This window comes from Amblyomma americanum, chromosome 1 (assembly GCF_052857255.1).
Source record: "Amblyomma americanum isolate KBUSLIRL-KWMA chromosome 1, ASM5285725v1, whole genome shotgun sequence".
NCBI lineage: Eukaryota > Metazoa > Arthropoda > Arachnida > Ixodida > Ixodidae > Amblyomma > Amblyomma americanum.
Window position 1 is genome coordinate 433,108,986 of NC_135497.1, and position 21,355 is coordinate 433,130,340.

At 48.8% G+C, this 21,355-nt stretch overlaps 1 protein-coding gene and 1 pseudogene across 14 annotated transcripts in view; both read right to left on the minus strand.

The window, feature by feature from the left end:
- The window catches only part of LOC144115886 (papilin-like), a 321,379-nt gene that overhangs the window by 248,137 nt on the left and 51,887 nt on the right, over window positions 1–21,355 (minus strand). For all 13 annotated transcript variants that reach the window (XM_077650507.1, XM_077650503.1, XM_077650504.1 and 10 more), the window contains exon 2: window positions 10,823–10,881. In XM_077650507.1, coding sequence (XP_077506633.1) covers window positions 10,823–10,881 — 59 coding nt within the window. The remainder of the gene's footprint in view (window positions 1–10,822; window positions 10,882–21,355) is intronic.
- Window positions 3,990–8,409, minus strand: LOC144115889 (uncharacterized; annotated as a pseudogene). The gene is made up of 3 exons (XR_013311592.1): window positions 7,760–8,409; window positions 7,045–7,554; window positions 3,990–6,101 (listed from the first exon to the last, which is right to left on the minus strand). The product of XR_013311592.1 is annotated as an uncharacterized LOC144115889 (transcript).

Here is a 21,355-nt window from a genome sequence, read left to right on the forward strand (position 1 = left end):
ATACGGTGTCGATATTTTTCTGCTGGGTGACATGAATGGTCACTTCCAGGATCTGAACTAATGCGCACATTCTAACGGGAAGTTAATGCTAGACTTCTGTGAGCGACACCACCTGGTTATTGTAACTAGGCAAACTAAGTATGAGGGACAAATCACTTGAGAATTCCGTAACAGGCAGTCGACTCTTGGCTACTGCCTCATGTCGCAGAGGATGTATATCAAGCTCGCAATAATGGAAACAGACGAAGAGGTGAAGTACAGCCTGGGAAGTGATCATAAGCGTATTAAACTACAGCTGGGAGCCCTGTTTAAAAGAGCAATGCAGAGAAGTCAAAAAGCGAACGGAAAATTAAACGACTAACAATTAGCGCAAATAGCTGCTGGCATAGGGGCAGCAATAAAAAAACGCCCCATGGAAAACAGCGATTATGATCAGAACTGCTAATCAATGCAAAAATTAAACAAGTAAAAGGGTAAACCGCTGGAGAGGAAACAGGAAACCACGAAGCTGGTGGAATAAGGCAATTACGGAGGCCACTGAGCAACGACGGGTGGCTCCAAGAGAACACAATGAAGCAAACAGTGCGCAGTTACCTAAATAAGAAATAGGCCAAAAATGCAATCTTATTGACAAAAGAAACAGCAAGCGCAAGTTCTCGTACAGGCTAAAATAAAACAGCCCTCTGATCGCTGGCTGGCTCTGGTTTGCGATGCATCTTAAGGGGGCCAAGAAAATTCTGGAACCACATAAGCTGGCTGGGTGAAATGAATCAAAGAAATCAGGAACAGATTCAAGATGTTGAGGGCAAATGTTGAGAGGGAGACAATGCTGTGAACTGCATTACATCACTTATAGTGAGTCATTTCGGAATGACGACAGGGTAATCTCCCCAAATGAGGGAGCTTAAACACTGCATAGAAAAGAATAAGGCAGAAAAAGACCTACGTATTTAGACTTCCAGTACAAAAAGCAGTGCATGCGAAAATGTGAACATGGAACTTCTGTGGAACATATTGAAAGGTGAAGGTATCGGTCATGAGGTAATTGATTTTCTACAGGAGTTATCCCCAGATAATAAAGATGAAATTACATGGGTAGGGATAAAAATACGGCAACTGTCAAGAAACTCCAAGGCTTAAGGCGAGCTTGTCCTCTATCACCGCTGTTGTTCGTGCTTTATATGAGAAATACCTAAAGAAGACTACAAGGAAGAAATCTGGGTTATAATCTGTTGTACAGTTTAGGTTGAAGGGTTGTTGAGCAGCGGCCCCCGAGTTTAATATATACGGTTGATATTGTACTGTTAGCAGGTATCCAGGAAGATTTGCAAACTCTCGTTAATATTAGTGGAGACGAATAATACGATCAAGGTTTCAGTTCTCGTACACCTAGGTCAGTTGTGATGATTTTAAATCATGCAACTGATCATGTGCTCACAATACAAGGTCATGATATAGCCACAATGGCTGAATATAAATATATCATTGTATGGGTAAACGAGGGCATGGTATACACAGAAAAGCACGAACAATCTCTTAGGGCAAAAGGGCGAAGAGATGCCGGTATAATGGAACACAGGGCATTATGGAGATACAACAAATATGAAGTACTGAGAGGTATTTGGAAAGAAATAATGGTGCAACGGCTTGCCTTCAGGAACGCTGTTTTGTGTTTAAGGGCAGAAGTTCAGTCGAAATCAGAAGGAAATCAGAGAGCCGTTAGTAGATGAGCACTAGGTGCCCCCAGCAAAATCACAAACGAGGAAGTACGGGGGGATATAGGCTGGGCATCGTTCGGAGCACACGAAGCTCAGAGTATTACTATATGAAGAACGCCGGAGGAAATTGGACGGTAACAGGTGGGCAGCTAAGATATTTAAATACTTATAAAGAAAGAGCCTGACTGATAATTGCGGAGGAAAAAATTCGAAACCAACCAGTAAGTACGCGGGACTCGAGGACAGGAAAAGAAAGTGCATTAAACGATAGGTTAAAAACACGGAAGGTAAAAATTGGAATATTTCAATGAGAAAACAACAACAGTGTAGAACTATATCGATACTCGAAACGGGAGATCAGGAAGGAAGCGTTCTGTGATAAGTCAAGAGGCAGCACCCTGCTCTTTGAAGCTAGGTCACGATGTCTTAAAACGCGCAGCTACAACAAAGAAATTTGCCAACGATGACACATGTGTGGTGTGTGGTGAATCTAGAAACAATTTACTATTATTTTTAATAAAACCACTACCACCACCACCACCACACCTCATACTCAAAGAGATGGTATCCATCCGAATGTCGATATAGGCACAGTCGCTCTTCCTGAGGCCCTAGGGTTTAGAGATAATAATGCTTATGTAAATAAATCCGCGGTGGAAGTCAGCAAAAAGTGATTGGAAGATTGGTGGCTCTAAAGAAGGAAGCGACATAAGGTTAGAAATGTATGAAAACTTGTTCTAAAGAAACTGTCGATTTTTTATAACAATTTACAACACAGAAAGCTCCTCAAACTAAGGCGCTAGCTTTCGCACGAGCTTCTTCCTCATTTTGTGCTTCCTTCGCCCATTGTCTTGCGCGGGCGTCACTTCGATAAAGCAATGCAACAATAAAGGCTCTAAAAGAAAAACCACTTCTGGGTTACGTTATATGGGTCCGAATTGTTCCTAGATGTGTGTTCTTAAAGCTTGAAGCCGGCTAATCTTGACCAGCTCGCCGTGAAACGATTTTCAGCAACTGAAACTTATTAAACAAATTTTTAAAAATGAAGACCCATTCCTCTTTTTTGTTTTTATTTTGCAGCCATTTCTTCCTTCAGTTAAGTAGTAACACATCATGATAAAATAATATGGGAACGGCAGTTGCAACAACTTGTTTATGTAAACCGCTGCGTTTGAAAGCAGTCTATTTCCTTCCATGCGCATCTCATGCAAATGTCACCAGCCGCTTCCCAACGCAAGGTTAACGTGCCCAGGTAAAATTGTGGTTATATATACTACCGAACCATCTTATTTCAGTAATCCAAAAGACATCACTGCGAAGACTACGTTTGTATTCCTTAAATACGTTTTAGTACGTGCGCGAGCAGCCATCTGCTGAGGCTCCTGAAGCAGGGAGCAGCAAACGACTCCTGCGAGCCCATCATAAAAACGACCGCAGCGCCACCGCATAGGCGGTGATCGCGCGAGTCCACTCTCCCAATCCCCTCTCTGACGCACTGTTGATTCTGCTTCCGTTCGACTGCTGCCTCCTTCCATCAGAGATCTCCCCAACGCGACGTGGCCCGTGCGGTCAAGTTCGTTTCGGTATTTATTGCAAAATTCTATTTTTTAAGCGAAAAGCTTCACTACGCCAGTTTTTCGACCCGTCAGCGGGGCCGCAAGTTAGATCTTGAATGTAGCTAGAGTTCACGGTGGTCGCAAGTTTCACCTGGAATGTAGGTAGAGAGAAAGAGAAATGAAATAAAAATTTTCTTATTATTATTATTAATATTATTATTATTATTATTATTATTATTAGTGGTAGTCAGGTTCGACACATGACGTCAGCTACAGCAGCGACACCAGCGGCTGTTACACCAACTTTCTCGAGTTTGACCTTTGACTTTGACCTCCGGTCAAGCCGGAAAGCATCTGCCGGCATCGCATGCGCAGGTCATGAAAGTGGGTTCTGCCGCCGCGGTGGCTCAGTGGTTAGGGCACTCGGCTACTGATCCGGAGCTCCTGGTTCAAACCATTACCCCCTGAACAGCTTTCAGGCCTGCGCGTCACGTGACGCGACGCCAACGACGTCACTGCGCGCCGGCTGAGGGCCGCGAGCGACTGCCGCGCACTCGCCTCGCGGGAACTGATGCCACAGACAGGCTCATCAACCGCCAGGTCCGCGCGATTTATCAGGGCGCAGGCATGTAATTAAGATTACAGACAGAATTATACATATTTATTTATCACAGCATACTCTGTCTGTATGCATATTTACAGATATTTACGACTACACATCGTTCGCGGCCAAAATACAGGACGAACAGAAAACGATATTGCGCTGTAATGTAGACAGATGTTGCCTTTTATACTGCGTGCTATAAAATCGTAAACTGACAGCCGAAACAAGTTGCACCGATAAGAGATACACACAGTTACAATACCAATCTGAATATTAAAGTAGGCCCTGTGGCACGGTACGAGTTTCAGATGAATGAGAGGAAGCAGAACATAGCACATTGCAATGCTAAGAGGTAGAAAACGAAAACCATACTCGCATCTTAACTGTAGGTTAGAAGAAAATATTATTTCATCCATTTTTCAGAGTAGGTGGCCGCCCTTCAATGGCATAAAACACAACATATTACTTTGTAGAGTGAGAAGACATGGAAAGAAACCACCGTACATTAAACACACTTGTGACTAAACTGTGGACTAGGTTATAATAAACAAGTGACTCAAAGAACCACTTATTTCACTGCTGCAGGTAAAGGAATACACAAGGAATCTACTGCACAAACTGCGTTGCACCATAATATAAACACTAATACAATAATACATAATAGACACTGCAACAATAGTACAATAATAGACACTGCACAAGGAGAGCACATACAGACAAAAGGTATGACAAATAAGTCATACACCTACCACAGCAGGCACTGTCTGAAGTTCAGCTCAGTAAAAAAAACAACATTGCACTTAATTGCCAAAACAATTTAAAATTTCAGATTAAAAACAAAGAACTGTCATTTAAACTCTGAACCAGAAAGCATGCATGACGCAAACCAATGAAGACTCATTGCACTACAACAGGCAGAAGTTCGCCAAAGAAATCACATGAGGAAACTGCAATAAAATACCTGCAGTGCAATTTAAAGTAATTTAATGTGCAGTGTACAAGTTATAGAAAATTACTTTTCAAGAAAGATTTGGGATTTTCTGTTTTTTCCTTCTGTTCTTTTATAATATGAAGTTGATCATTCCTTTGTTTGCATAAGTTCTTAAGCATTATGTTTGCTGCACAGTTTGCAACAAGTGTGACAAGGAGCTCGTAGGCATGCCCATTTTCACATGAATCTATGTCCTCAAGCCTCGGTAGAGAGTTGAGCGTCAGTTGCCGAAAGACATTTCTTTGGTTGTGCCCATGGCGAAATTGTGTGTAGGCACTTTGTGTCACAAGCTTTGTAACTACAACCTCCGTGTACATGACTATTGTAATCACAAGGGCAGAGGGAAACTTGAGTCCACCTCGTTCCAGTTGTGCGATTAAGGAATGGGTGTCTTCTTCCATTTCCGTCTCACTTCCGGTAACAAGCAAGTGTCCTCGGCAACTTTCACACTTTAAAACTTTCATTGTAGCATGCGCACAACACTCGCCAACATACCCAATAGCTGGCATTCGTTCTCTGAGTGCATCTAGGTCAGCGTCTACAATTTAAACACTAAAGGAGGTTTCTACATCTCTGACACTGTTCGTATCTTCGATGTTTCTGAAGTCATCACGGCTCATCTTTGGCAGGGCATTTTTAAGGCGAATCCTGCCCTCTGCCTCACAAAGCTGTCGAGCAGATATGTGGTACTGCCCACCAGCCATTTGACGGTACTGTCCAAAACGACTCTAGAGAGGATTCGTTTGACCTTTCCCTAGTAGGACGTACTTAAAATGACGTTCACTTATGCAGTACTTTCTCAATGCCAGTAAAGATTGAGCAGATAGCCTTAGGGCACTCAATGTGTCCTGGGTAAGGACTCCAGTGTCATGCCCATAAAATTTCCAGACATCAAGCCAGGTAATGAAATCATTCATAAAAGCTACTTTTGGGTCATCTGTACTGCAAGACATGGGTTCTTCGTAAACAGTACGATGATGGAAGCCTTTATTTGACGTTTTCACGTTGACAATACTCCACCATCGAAGAACGATTTTGATGAAATCTGCTTTTGCTGCCGCATGATTAAAATCGGCTTCGCCACTGCGAGCTGCCAGGGTTGTGGCTACGTGCGGATTAAAAACCTGCAGTACCAGCTTCAAATTTGTCGTTCCAAGTTGCTCGATTAAGTGCCTTGGATGTCAAGCCATGCCCAGACTTTATCAGTAGAGATGACTCCTCTCTATGTAAATCTGTAAAATTAATAAATGAGGCAGTCATTTTGCATTCAGGACGAACATCATTGCTTTAAAGAAGCTCAAAGCGTGGGTAGAAAAAGCAAGTGCCCGCATTTTTCTGATTCAGCCAATTGTTTCTGATACACTTCAAAAGATGTACAGCATCTACCACATAAAATAATGGCCGATCTGGATCTGCCGGATGTGGATAAACATGACGAAGCATTGGCTTTGGCAGAAATGTCTTCATTACCTTTCTGTTTAGAGAGTTACTGTCACAAACAACGGCTATGACCCTGTACCCAATCTCCTCTAAGCGTATGATCACCTTCTTCAGTATGGCATGAAGTTGCTCGCCCTGTATGGTTTTTACCAGAAGAATGTGTGCTACCTCCTTGAATGAGCTCAGCAGACATTGTATCATAAACACGTATACAGATGTGGCTGCCTCGCTGGAATTCAATGCAGCACCACATATGCCGCCCCCTTTATAATCAAAACAAGGCTCGATATGAATTTCGTCAAGCATCAACGTCACTGTCTTTTCATGTGACTGCTGATGTGCAAATCTATGGGAAACATACTGAAGAAAAGTTACATCACTAGAATCAATTTCTGGGCACATTTGTACAGATGAGCACACTTTCCTAATAGTGCTCGGATGGGGCAAGGCTAGTGTACTTGTTTTTCTCAAATAATTGTAGGCATGCGGCGATGTTGTGTGGAGAATGCATGCAAACACCATTACCTGTGTGCTGTACTGAATACGCTCTGCAGAGAGCAGTGTTAGCTGTTCCTTTAAAAATTTCACAGCCCCTTTCTTGTTTTCATTAATGCTTGCTTCCAAGTTGTTTAGAAGGGAATTTACTGCAAGCGACAGGTGGCGACAACTACAACGCTCGCCAGACTCGTCAGACAGCATGCACAGGTTGTTCAAAATTTCCAGCAAGGAGCTTACTTTGCAAACCGAGTCTGGTACAACAGCGCTACCAAGGTTCTTGATCGCGGATCCTTGGTAGCAGGCTGAGACGTGGAGGTTTTCGAACACTGTCAATGACGCCTTCAACCAAGGTTCACGATCGTTGGTGATGTTCAAAACCATCGTACATTTTTGTTTTTGAATCGCAGTTCACTGCACTGACACTGAGGCCACTTGCAGGCGCGCCTTTAGTTCTTCGAGTGACGAAAATTGGTCTCTCTACTGCTCCGCTTCATATGACGCCAGTGATCCTTTGACCGCACAGGCGTATTGGGAAGCTTCTAGTTGTCTGCTCTTAGCATCAGGTGCTTCTCTCTCGCTGTTGTCTGGTGCTGAAAGGTACGAAGGGCAGTTGGGAAATACGCTAGGCACCGATCCACGGCGCAACCGCGGTACTGGCAATCGAACTGTAAGAACAATTCCTGTCCTTGGATCCATGTACGGCGTCGCCGTCTCGATGCATGAAGCGTCGAACTGATTGGCGCAAACCTGCACAAACGTACAAACGTTTCGCAAAGATCCCAGAATCCACTTATTAAAATAGCCTAATGCTAGCCCCTTTATCTATAAGCGTGTTTGCAGCAAAGAAATGTGGCCACACTCAATCTATCTCGGCTTCGGAAGTATCACAATAAACGTGCCAATTAAGTAAAAGCAACCAGGAGCACATAACAGTAACATAAACATTACTTACCTTAGTGTACGAAGTGGGCACGAAGTCCTTCCTTGGAATGGTGCGTAACCACTTCTTGAAACTGTCGTCGTCTTTTGGGAAAGAAAACACTTGTATGTTCCTGCCCGTATCGTAATTGCCGGTCCACCCCGGTACACAACACTTGTTCGGCATTTTAGTATCCACTGCACATCGCACACGGAAACAAAATTTCCGCAAAACAACGACGAGAGACGACCAACGCGACCACGCCGCTGCAACCAACCGGCCCGCGCGGCGCAGGGAGCGTGAAAGGAAGAACAGCAGGGACTAAAATCATGTCGCTGGCGATGCGGCTTCTGCAAATGTCAGCCTGCCGGATGTGACGTCAAAATATTGGGCGCAGGCCTGAAAGCTGTTCAGGGTGTAATGTTCGAACCCGACCGCGGAGGCTGCGTTTCCATGGAGGCGAAACGCCAAGGCGCCCGTGTGCTGTGCGATGTCAATGCACTTTAAAGATCCCCAGGTGGTCGAAATTATTCCGTAGGCCTCCACTGCGGCACCTCTTTCTTCTTTCACTCCCTTCTTTATCCCTTCCCTTACGGCGCAGTTCAGGTGTCCGCCTATATATGAGACAGATATCGCATCATATCCTTTCCCCAAAACCCAATTTTTTCACAAAACGCCAGGGCACTTCGATGCGTTCAGCGGAACGCTTGTTGTAATCGATGCGACGCCTGCCGTGGAGACAGACAGCTGAACCGCGCCCGTAAAGTAGTAGTATTAAGTGGTTTTATGAAAATAATAATAAAAAGGAAGGAAAAGATTTTTGCTAGCATTGGCCTCTGCCATCAATACTGAAGCACCTAAGCTGGGGCAGCGGAAATAAAGGATAGCAGGCAGAAAGGAGAAATTAAATGAAAGAGGTGAGAGGACAGGAAGAGAGGAGTGTAGGAGAGGTAATATACACAAACTATTTACGCCCATAAGGAAGGAAAATGAACTGAAAATTGGCTTTAAGGAAAGCAAATTACGCGTGTCTCACATATCTCGATGGACCCCCATGCCGCGCCCGTAATGGAAGGAAAATGAAATAAAGTTGGTTTCAAAGAAACGAAATGACTGCTGTCTCACATTGTGCCATTTCCTTTCCTCGAAAATAATTTATTTTTCAATTTTGCTTTCTGAAATTATCTGCGGGGTGTGCGCCTCGTTGAACATTGCTTGTTTAGGGAAAGGAAATGGCTCAATATCTGTCTCACATAGCGGCAGACACCAGAACCGCGCCGTAAGAAAAGGAATAAAGGATCGAGTGAAAGAAGAAAGGAAGAAAGTGGTGCCGTAGTGGAGGTCTCCCGAATAATTTCGACCACCTGGGAATATTTAACGTGCACTGACATCGCACAGCACACGGGTGTTTTTCGAACCGGGTTTGGTCCCATATCTCCGCATACAACGAACAGTAATACAGTTGTATATATCACCGAAGCTATATTAAATATATACTATCTTGAACGAGCGCCATTAATGTCATTTCGAAGAAAGCAAAATGTTCAGCAATTAAAAAAATGTCTACCACTCTGTGTGTGTCAGTATGGCTAACTATGTAAACCGCCAGTTGCTCGACCACACCGTAGCCAGGGAGACGCAGCTTTGGTCGAGCAACTGGCGATTTTCATAGATAACCATACTGACACACACACAGTACTAGGCATTTTTTTATTTGTTAAACATCTTGCTTTCATCGGAACGAGATTAAAGGCGCTCACACCAGACAGTATATATTTATTATAGCTTAGGCGATATTTACAACTGGATTATTGCTCGTTGTATGCGGAGATATGGAACCAAATCCGGTTCCAAACACGCCCTTGTGCTGTGCGATGTCAGTGCACGTTAAAGGTCCCCAGGTGGTCGAGAAAAGTAGCCAGGCAGATGCAGCTAACCCGCGGCAGTGGCTCAGTGGTTATAAGGCGCTCGGCTATCTGATCCGGAGTTCCCGGATTCGAACCCGACCGCGGCGCCCGCGTTTTGATGGAGGCAATACGCTAAGGCGCCCGTTTGCTGTGCGATGTCAGTGCACGTTAAAAATCCTCAGGTGGTAAAAATTATTCCGGAGCCCTCTACTACGGCAGCTCTTTATTCTTCTACTCCCTCCTTTATCCCTTCCCTCATGGCGCGGTTCAGGTGTAAGTTGATATTTGCGACAGATGCTGGGCCATTTCCTTTCCCCAAAAACCAATTTTTATTTATAGATGCAGCTTTTCGCTTTCGACCAGGGTTAACCACAGCCAAACCACCAGCAATGTTTTAAACCTAATTCGTAAGCAGATTGTTTATTCGCTAAACAGTTAGATGCACTGCCTTGTGTGCACTTACAGCAATTGCAGACAGAGCGGTTTACGCGGACAGCTATTAAATGTATTCACTACTTATGACACCGTAGCTAGCGCTCCTTAATGCGTTGATTGGAAAGGCATGCATTAGCGAAGCCGAAAGAAGGCGTATTTATAGCGATCTGTGAAGCGCACTCCTGTAAAGAAGGCCCCTTTCGAGCGAAGGATATCTGAGGAACGTTTTATTCCGTCGTATGAAAAGTTTACTTCCTAAAAACGAGGTATCAAATGAATTGTCTTCTACTGAAGATTCCAAGAGGAATACTTTTTTTTTGTTATATCGATTGCTTCGTTGTAAAACGTCTTGCTACAGCGAGGCTGACTAAATGTCACAACGAACGCGAAAAGCGGCAAAACGTTTTTTTTACGGACTTTTTTCCTTGAAAGTATCTCCTGGGCTGGAGGCACAATGACGCCGAAACTCACTCACACCCTATTCTCTAATGAAAGTACATTCTCATTTTTCACCTGTCCCAGTCACGCCTCCTCTGGTATATCGGGGCCTCGGTTTTTCCAACACTTCGTGCGCAGGAGATCGCTACATGGACTACTTTCCTAACGCATCCCCGCCTACAACCAAGGATCGATCTCGAGAGATCAGTTCGGCCAAGTTGCGTTCACAAGGAAAGCTGCTAGCTGCACAACGTGTCCTCGGTGTGCACATTTCACGCTTGTTGCCCCTCTCTGGAGAAAGTGACAGAGCACGAACCTTCTTGTAATCGAGGTCCTCGAGGGCGCTGGCCGGCTTGGGGACACACACCAGGGCCTCTGAAAGCACAGAAAGAAAACAAGTCGTATCCTAAGTTGCCAGATGGCAATGCATGCGTTGCTTGTGATAACCTCATCACTTCGGAATGCTAAACGCGACCGATTGGGGAGAGGCGGTAGGCTTCGCGTCCGCACATCTGTCTGCAGCTGTTAATACGCGGGATTTTTGCAGTGTCTCACAAAAACAAGTAGAGTCCTCGGACCACGCTCACCGCACGCAACGGTGCAACGCTGAGCTGCAGACATCTGTAGAAAACATTTATCATTGCTGTCGTATCTGCAGGCGTGCAACCGACCGTAGATAGCATTTTAAATGTATTTTTTTTGGTATTTAATAGTGTGGAGTCGTCGACTTAAGTGGCTGTTAACGACAAACTACGTCTCGTCTAGACCTTTCTTCTAGGACACCCTTCAAAATCCCTTCTCTCACATCAATAGGCCCATTCAAGTCCGTCAAAGAAGGCACAACTAAGGCGGGTCTGGAACCATCATTAGAAAAAAATGTGCGACTTCTTCACAAAGGATGGCTGTATGCAGTGCATTTGCCTGAATTAGGGAGGCTGCTTTTTCTGAGCGCTCGTTGACACGCGTAGCCGATTGTGAAACCCTGGCAAATTAAACAGGAAAGAAAAGTTGACCGCCAATAATCTGGAACACTGAAATCTCGAACGATAGTCACCGTGCACTGACATCACACAGCACACGGGCGCCCTATCGTTTTTCCTCCATAAAAACGCAGCCACCCGACCGCGGCGGCTGCGTTTTTATGGAGGAAAAACGCTAAGGCGCCCGTGTGCTGTGCGATGTGCACATTAAAGATCCCCAGGTGGTCGAAATTATGCCGGAGCCTTCCACTACGGCACCTCTTCGTCCTTTCTTCTTTCCCTCCCTCCTTTATCCCGTCCCTTAAGGCGCAGTTCAGGTGTCTAAAGATATATGAGACAGATACTGCGCCATTTCCTTTCCCCCAAAACCAATTATTAATTATAGTCACTCCATGCATGCACAATCTGTCCTATAACATCAAGAAGATCATAAAGAAGGATAAAGTTACAGTATTGTGCTAGGCTCCTACAGAACTATGATCATAGTAGGTAAGAAAGAGAAGTGCCTGCAGAAAACTTGCGGTAAGAAGCGTTCCCGTCGATTCATTGCCTGCCATACGCGAACTGTTTACCCCTCTTCTCATGAGCTGGGGCGATGTTTCAATGACCAGTTAAGGAAGCACGCGTACTTGCTTAAAGGATAGCTTTCTAGCTTGGTAGTGGTAGTCTAAAGTGTGATGCACCCCAAAATTTCAACCTCGCTGAATCTTAAAGGAGTACCAGAAGTAAATGGCATGAATCTTGAAGTATCGGAAGCAAATGGCCAGGGAAAGTTTTGAAGCGTTCGTGAGAGCTTCGAGGAAGGCGACATCCTGTCGATTGGGCTACACTCAAAATAGGTGCAATATCTCGAACGTGCACTAATCGTTGCTCAATCAGGACTATTTCTTTTGCCTACGTTTCGCCTATGCACTTCCTGTTCTTCTTACCCTCCGGGTATAAATATGCCGACTTCCTAAGCGCAATAATTGTTCAGTTGATACTAAGAGCTTCGTTGGCATCTCTTGTTCCTTAGCATCGTCCCTGCGCTGCTAGTATTTTGTGCTACACAGTGTTGGCATCTGTTGAGCCCATGCTGAACTGCTATTCATATGGTTTATCTAGCGCTCTTTGTACTGAGTGCGGCATGCTAATCTATTACCAGAAATTCGACACTATCGCTTCTACTTCCCTTAGCTGGGCAACTTCCTCGAACTCGCGAGGCGTGCGGACGTGTGTCGCATGGGCTCCGCGAATACACGCAACTCCAACTCGACTAATCATCGGGCCACCCAAATTTTCGGGAGAATCGAGAACAAGTCACCAGGACCACGAGGACACCAAATTCATCCCGGTAGGCCCAAATTTCGGACTTATATTGAGGATAGAAGCGGAGACCACGTGGCAGGTAGTTAGGCCTAACGGTTAGGCCTAACCACCCTGGAGCCCACAGGGGCGCCCCGCCGGACCGGAAGCCCTCGGATCGGTGATAATGGCGACTAGGACACACAATAACCCTACTGCAAGCAATATGGAACCTGGATTTATCCAGGAACAAGACAATTACCAGGAAATGGAGATCGCGCCGACGACCACGTGCAACGGCGCGGGACCGGACGGCGGACCCATGAAAGCTAAAAAAGCAAAGACCACGCAACAAGAGAACGCGATGAGCGTTAGCAGGCGGGCCGTGGAAACAGAACCAGGATGGACAATATACCAATCCAGGAAACAGACAAAGAGGGCAAAGCAGATGAGAAAAGACAGCGCCCAGCCCCTGCTGGGAATCAGCAACAACAACAGCAAAATGGCGCCATCCAACGGGGCCGCAGACGGTGTGACGCAACCGGATAGCGGCAATGAAGGCATACAAAAGGGGGAGACGAGGAGGCAGACAAGGCCGAAGCTGCCCCGGCTACCCAGGGACGATATGAAGATCATCATCAGGCCACGAGGTGGACTTAAGGTGCAATGAATGAAGCCCTATCAAGCTACAAGAGCCATTGTAGAAGCGAGCAATAGAAGTATCAAGGCAGAAGACTTCATGGTCAGACTCAGGCCAGGATCGAATATCATCATAGCAAGTACTTCAGACGACAGCACAGCGAAGCAAATAAGAAACTTCCAGAGCATTCCGTTTGAAGGCACAACGTATCAAGTACAAGCCTATATCGCCCTACCCAGCGATATCGCACGGGCAGTCATACACGGATTACCGTCAGGCATGACGGAAGAACTCCAATCGCAGCTCAGATTGAGAACGCAGGACAACAGGATTGTAGCGGCACGAATGCTAGGTAATTCGGAGACGGCATTACTTTCCTTTGTGAAACCTAACATTCCTAAACGGGTCCTCTTTTGTTCGGGAGAGTACCAAACCTACCCCTACAGGCCCACGAGGCAGTACTGCTTCGTATGCGGCATGCAAGGACATCGCTCGGATGTATTCCCGACACTGAGCGCAAAAACCTGCAGGCGCTGCGGAGCAAGCAACCCGAAGGAAGAATATCAATGTCAAGTGCATGGTCTGTGGAGGCGAGCACCTGACCGGCGCAAGGGAATGCAAACAAAGACTCAAGTCAGCTGCAGAGCTGAGAGGGCGCCCGCCACAAGGGGCGCTGCAGCAGAGAAGGAGTCGTAGCCGCAGCAAGAGACGCCGGCCGAGATGGCTCAGCTCGGAGCGGGACAGGAGTGGCAGTCATCCTCGCAACCAGGACGAGGTAGCCTTCCGTCCGCGCAGCCAGAGCTGGAGCCGGGGTCGCAGCGGCAGCAGCGGAGGATCCAGGGACGAGTCCTCCCGCCCCTAGGCCAAAAACACGGGACACCACCAAAACAACAACAGCAGAAGCAGACCAAGTGCGGCGTTAAGGTGAGCTGGGGAGCAGGCCCTCCCAAATCACTTTTTCCGCAAAATGGGCAAAACAATAATGATGACAAAGAGGAAATCAAAAAGATTAAGAAAGAGCTAGAGCTCCTTAGAGAGGAAAACAAGAAGCTCAAAGAAAGACTGAGGGAATACATCAGTGAGCAGCAGGCTCTTAGAACAGGCACCGCGGTGCGCGTATCAACGCTACCACGGAGTCCAACTCCCCCACCAGTCGTCATCGAAGGTAAAGCAGAGAACGGCATGGAAAACCTTCCACGCAGCATACAAAATCAAATATCACAAATTCAGTCGCAAATGCAGCAGCAACAGCAGGAACACCAGTTATTCCGTAGCTATATCAAAAGCCAAACTGTTCTAAAAATTACAAGCGAAGCCCGGGATAGGCTTTTAAACGAAAGATTTCTCAAACCCTCTCAGACCCTCCTTTCATCATCATCATCATCATCAGCCCTACTACACCCACTGCAGGGCAAAGGCCTCTCCCATGTCTCTCCAATTAACCCTATCCTTTGCCAGCTGCATCCACCCTTTGCCTGCAAACTTCTTAATCTCATCCGCCCATCTAACCTTCTGCCGCCCCCTGCTACGCTTACTTTCTCTTGGAACCCACTCCGTTACCCTTAAAGACCAGCGGTTATCTTGCCTTCGCATTACATGCCCTGCCCAACCCTCCTTTATCCCTTCCCTTACCGCCAGGTTCAGATGTCCGTCGAGATATGAGACAGATAGTGTGCCATTTCCTTTCCCCAAAAACCAATTTTCAACGCGCCCCGCCGCGGTGGCTCAGTGGTTAGGGCGCTCGACTACTTATCCGGAGTTCCCGGGTTCGAACCCGACCGCGGCGGCTGCGTTTTTATGGAGTAAAAACGCTAAGGCGCTCGTGTGCTGTGCGATGTCAGTGCACGTTAAAGATCCCCAGGTGGTCAAAATTATTCCGGAGCCCTCCACTACGGCACCTCTTCTCCTTTCTTCTTTCACTCCCTCCTTTATTCCTTCCCTTACGGCGCGGTTCAGGTGTCCAACGATATATGAGACAGATACTGCGCCATTTTCTTTCCCCAAAATACCAATTATATTATATTGTTACGGGGATGTTACGGCGGTAAGTCTATATGGCGGCTGCTCTGAGAAGGCCAGCACTCAGCTCAGAACCGAGCGCCCAGCTACCAACTGTCAACGTCGTCGTCGTTCCGCGCACCGCCACTTCTTCGTTCATGATTCGTCCACTTGTAACACTATCTCCCTCGGCTGAAGGCAACGTCCCGGTGCGTGTTAGGCGTGCGATGTCGATGGTGGGTGATAGGGTTTGAGGCGAGCTACATGAACGACTTCGGACTTCAGTGGAGCGGACGTCGACTTTGGGTGCAGCGGCGTGATTTCATACGTTACGTCGGTCACTGCCCGTAATACACGATAAGGACCTGTGTAGCGCGGCAGAAGTTTTTCACATAACCCCACACGACGGGATGGGAGCCACAGCAGGACGAGAGATCCGGCAGGGTATCGCACATCACGGTGCAGGCCACCGTAGCGGTGTTTTTGAGCCTCTTGGGAGGCGGAGAGCTTGTGTCGAGCAACCTGGCGGGCGGCGTCTGCTCGGGCGATAGCGTCACCCGCATATGTAGTGACAGGGCCAGCTGTGGGCAGCAGAATGTCGAAGGGCAGTAAGGGGTCTCGTCCAAAGAGAAGATAGAAGGGCGAGTAACCAGCGGTATCATGGCGCGAAGAGTTGTAGGCGAAGGTGACAAAAGGCAAGCTTATGTCCCAGTCCCGGTGGTCGTCAGATACGTACATGGCGAGCATGTCTGTCAGCGTGCGGTTGAGACGCTCCGTAAGGCCGTTCGTCTGAGGATGATAAGCAGTGGTGAACTTGTGACGAACGGAGCACGAACGAAGGACTTCGTCAACAACTCAGGAAAGGAAGCAGCGGCCACGGTCGGTAAGGAGCTGACGGGGAGCGCCATGATGTAATATGACGTCGTGCAGAAGGAAGTCAGCGACGTCAGTGGCGCAGCTGGTTGGAATGGCACGAGTGATCACGTACCACGTGGCATAATCGGTGGCGACGGCAATCCACTTGTTACCCGTGGAGGACTCCGGGAAGGGCCCAAGTAAATCTAGCCCAACACGAGAAAACGGGTCGGTCGGGATGGGGATCGGCTGCAGGTGTCCAGACGGCAGGACAGCGGGCTTCTTTCGGCGCTGACAGACGTCGCAAGCGGCGACGTAGCGTTGGACGGAGCGGTACAGACCAGGCCAGAAGAAACGCCGGCGCACGCGGTCGTACGTACGGGAAACACCAAGATGACCAGCCGTAGGTGCGTCATGCAGTTGTTCGAGGATAGTGGACCGTAGGTGGCGGGGAACAACGAGCAAGTGCTCAGCGCCATCAGGTCGCATGTTGCGGCGGTACAGCGTGTTCCCGTCCAGCAAAAACCGGGCCAGAGAAGTGTCGCGGCGGTCGGTGCTGAGGCGGTCGATGAGAGAGGTGAGGGTGGGGTCCAAGCGCTGTTCGTCGGCAATGTGGGAGAGGTCGGAGATGGAGAGGACACAGGCATCCGACTCACAGTCTGTAGAAGGAGGATCGACGGGATAGCGGGACAGGCAGTCTGCATCTTGATGGAGGCGACCGGACTTGTGAACCACGGAAAAGGTGTATTCTTGCAATCGCAATGCCCACCGGCCAAGACGGCCAGTAGGGTCCTTGAGAGATGAGAGCCAACACAGGGCGTGGTGGTCGGTGATAACAGTGAATGGGCGGCCAAGCAAGTATGTGCGGAATTTTCCAATGGCCCAAACAAAAGCCAGGCACTCGCGTTCTGTGATGGAGTAATTCTTCTTGGCGGAAGAAAGAAGACGGCTGGCGTAGGCAATCATGCAGTGCTGGCCGCGTTCTCGCTGAGCAAGGATGGCGCCAATTCCGTGACCACTGGCATCGGTGCGAAGTTCAGTCGGGGCAGACGGGTTGAAATGGGCCAATACAGGAGGGTTGGTGAGGACGGCGATAAGGCTGGAGAACGCAGTAGCCTGCTCTGGGCCCCAGGAAAAAGGAACGCCTTTCTGCAACAGATTGGTGAGAGGGCGAGCGACGGCTGCGAAGTTCGGGACGAACCGGCGAAAGTAGGAACAGAGACCGATGAAGCTGCGGACATCACTGGGCGAGCGGGGACAGGGAAAAGCACTGACGGCACGAACTTTATCAGGGTCAGGTTGTATGCCACTCGCATTCACCAAATGGCCGAGGACCTTGAGTTCGCGGCGGCCGAAAGTACATTTTTTTGAGTTGAGTTGAAGACCTGCGCGGCGGAAAAGTGCCAAGATGGACGAAAGGCGAAGCAGGTGGGTTTCAAAAGAGGGCGAGAAAACAATTACATCATCTAAGTAACAAAGGCAGGTCGTCCACTTGAAGCCCCGGAGTAACGAGTCCATCATCCGTTCAAATGTGGCAGGGGCGTTACAAAGGCCGAAGGGCATGACCTTAAAATGGTAAAGGCCATCAGGGGTGACGAAAGCTGTTTTCTCGCGGTCTCTTGCGTCAACAGAGATTTGCCAATACCCGCTACGAAGGTGGATGGAAGAAAAGTAGCGGGCGCCATGTAAACAGTCCAGGGCACCATCTATGCGCGGAAGGGGATAGACGTCTTTCTTCGTGACCTTGTTGAGATGACGATAGTCGACGCAAAACCGCCAAGTTTGGTCTTTCTTTTTCACGAGCACGACAGGAGATGCCCAAGGGCTGTTTGAAGGCTCGATGATATCGTTGGCCAACATCTTGTCCACCTCCCGCTGGATGATCTGGCGCTCTGGTAGCGACACACGATAAGGCCTCCGGTGGATAGGTCTGGCATCGCCGGTGTCAATGCGGTGAGTCACTGCCGACGTTTGACCCAGAGGAGCAGAAGCGAAGTCAAAAATGTCGGAGTAGGACTCCAAAAGGTTGTGAAGATCCTGTGCATGCTCGGGGCTCAGGTCAGAAGCAATCATCGCAGAAATGGATTGCGGAACGTTGGCCGGGATGGCGGCCGCTTGAGAGACAGTAGAAGGCGGTCCAGGTGAGAGAGCAGTGACGGTACAGTCGGTGAGAGAAGACAAAGTAGCAAGTGATATGCCTGCAGGAAGAACTTGTGGTGACAAGCTGAAGTTGAGGACAGGAAGGGAGGTGCTATTCTTGGTGACGGTCACGATGAGGTGCGGAAGAACAACATTGCGGGAGAGAACGACATCGGCGAGTGGATAGGCAAGATAATCCCCATCAGGAACCGCAGGAAATGGAGACATAGGCAGATAAACGGCAGAGTCGGGGGGCAGGCGAGCGTACTCGGTGGAGCGAAGGCGGGGCGTGGAGCTTGAGGGTATGTCGGCTGAGCTGAGAGGCAGGTCCAATCGTAGAAGACCGCTGGAGCAGTCGATAAGGGCAGAGTGAGCGGTTAGAAAGTCTAGACCAAGGATCACATTGTGAGGGCAGTGTTCGAGGACGGTGAACAAAACTGGGATGTGACGATGGGCAAGAGTGACGCGGGCAGTGCACAGGCCAGTGACGGCAGCAGTGCTGCCATCGGCAACGCGAACGGTGGGCGAAGCGGCAGGGGTCTGAACTTTTTTGAGGCGACGGCAAAAGGATGAGTTAAGAACCGAGACTTGGGCACCAGTGTCAATGAGGGCAGAAACAGGAACACCGTCCACAAAAACGACGAGCAGATTACAGGGCGAAGGCTGGGTCAGTAGAGGATTATCAGGTCGGGGCACCAATGCAGCATCACCTCCGGGAGCTGCACTGGCTAGTTTCCCGCGAAGCGGCCTGCAGAGGACGGTGAGTAACTGCGGTGCGGAAGAGGTGAGCGGGAACGGTGGGCTGTTGGGAGGGAGAGCGGCTGGTTCTACGAGGAGGCGGTGTGGACTCGGCGCTGGGTGGGTCATTCCGAGGCGTGAAGCGGCGGGGTCCATAGTCATAACGGTGGTCGACGTAGGGCAAAGGTCGGGGAGGTGCGGACCAACGGCTGCGGCAGTGGCGGGAGATGTGGCCTACGCGCGAGCACGTAAAGCAGATCGGCCGGTCGTCAGGGGTACGCCACTCATCCAGATTGCGATACCTTGTGTAAAGTGGGACGAAGGTGTGGCGGGCCGTAGCAGTAGCGACCACGGGAGAGATGGGGCTCGCACTCCGAGGTTCGACGGGACGATGGCTGGAGGGCAACCCAAGTTGGCGACCTCCTGGCGGACGACAGCTTGAATAAGGGATATTGTGGCCAGGGTGTTGTCCGACAAGGGCACGTTGGGCGTAACAGGAGCCAGCGCCTCCAGTTCACGGCGCACGATGCGAGTCACGTTGTCGGGGTTGGAAGGCTGCCTTAATGTCGGCAGATCCTCGCACGTGGAACTGGCAGCTGTGTTAGGCAGGCGGTCGAAGCGGTGTGCAATGCGCCGGTGCTTGGCCCGTTCGAAGCGTCGGCACACCTGCAGAACGGAGTCAACCGTAGAGCAGTCCCGGCAGAGAAGAAGGTGGAAGGCATCGTCGGCAATGCCTTTAAGAATGTGGCCTACTTTATCGTCTTCGGTCATGTTGGGATCGACCTTTCGGCACAGTGCCAAGACGTCCTGGATGTATGTAATATATGATTCAGTGGCCGTTTGGGCGCGAGCTGCAAGTTCTTTCTTGGCAGCAAGCTGACGGCCAACTGGTTTTCCAAACAGGTCGCGGAGCTTTTGCTTGCAGGCATCCCACGTGGCAATCTCTTCTTCGTGGGTTTCGAACCAGACGCGTGCGGTGCCGGCGAGATAAAATATTACATTGGCCAGCATCAGCGTGGCGTCCCACCTGTTGTGCTGGCTAACACGCTCATAAAGCGAGAGCCAGTCCTCGACGTCCACGCCATCTGTACCGCAGAATGTGCCCGGGTCGCGAGGGTGGGCTACGATGACAGTTGGCGTGGCAGGCGCAGACGGAGGGGCCGGGTCGGTAGTCATCTCGCCGGTTCGGCCCGTCGTCTCGTCGGCTCGTCGGGTCGTCGGCATGTCGGCTCGAACCCTCGACCTCCACCAAAAGATGTTACGGGGATGTTACGGCGGTAAGTCTATATGGCGGCTGCTCTGAGAAGGCCAGCACTCGGCTCAGAACCGAGCGCCCAGCTACCAACTGTCAACGTCGTCGTCGTTCCGCGCACCGCCACTTCTTCGTTCATGATTCGTCCACTTGTAACAATATAACGAAAACCAAACTAGCAACAACAAGACAACGACATGGCAGGCAACAGCAAACTATATATGTGGCAGTGGAACTGTCGGGGTTACCGGCGCAAGCAGGGACTACTGCAGCAATTCATATACACGCAGGGCTCCACCGCCTGATTTAATTCTCTTACAAGAAACTAATATAACTCCGGTTTTAAAAGGATACCAGTGCCAGGAAAATGGACGCACGGCAACTCTAATTAACAACAACCAAGTCACCATAGCGCATGACGAAATTGAGGACACGGCGATAGAGCACGTTATAACGGAGGTTATTCCCAAAAAGAAGCATAAAGGCAAAATCACTTTCATAGTAAACCTATATAGCCCACCCAGACAGAAGAGATGCAATTTCAATAAGCTTTTCATTGAGGTGGGAAGACTAGCTAAATACAACACTCTGCTTATCGCGGGAGACTTCAACTCGAGAGACCCCAGCTGGGGCTACCAGAAAGCAGAGAAAAAAGGACAACTAATCTGTATAGCCACGGAAAATGCAAACTGCACCCTACTAACAGATGAGAACCAACCAACGCGACTAGGGAACAGCTTTAGCCCAGACACGTGCCCTGACCTGACTTTTGTCAGAGTGCGGCTGGTCGAGTGGGAGAACTTGCTGGAGAACCTGGGAAGTGACCACTATGTAATCAAGGTCACTCTTGAAGCAGAAAATACTAAAAACAAAATTGTCACCGCCCACAAAACAGACTGGGACGCTTTTCGGGGCGATTGTAAGCAGATGCAAGGCGCAATCACCTAAATAGAGGAATGGAGC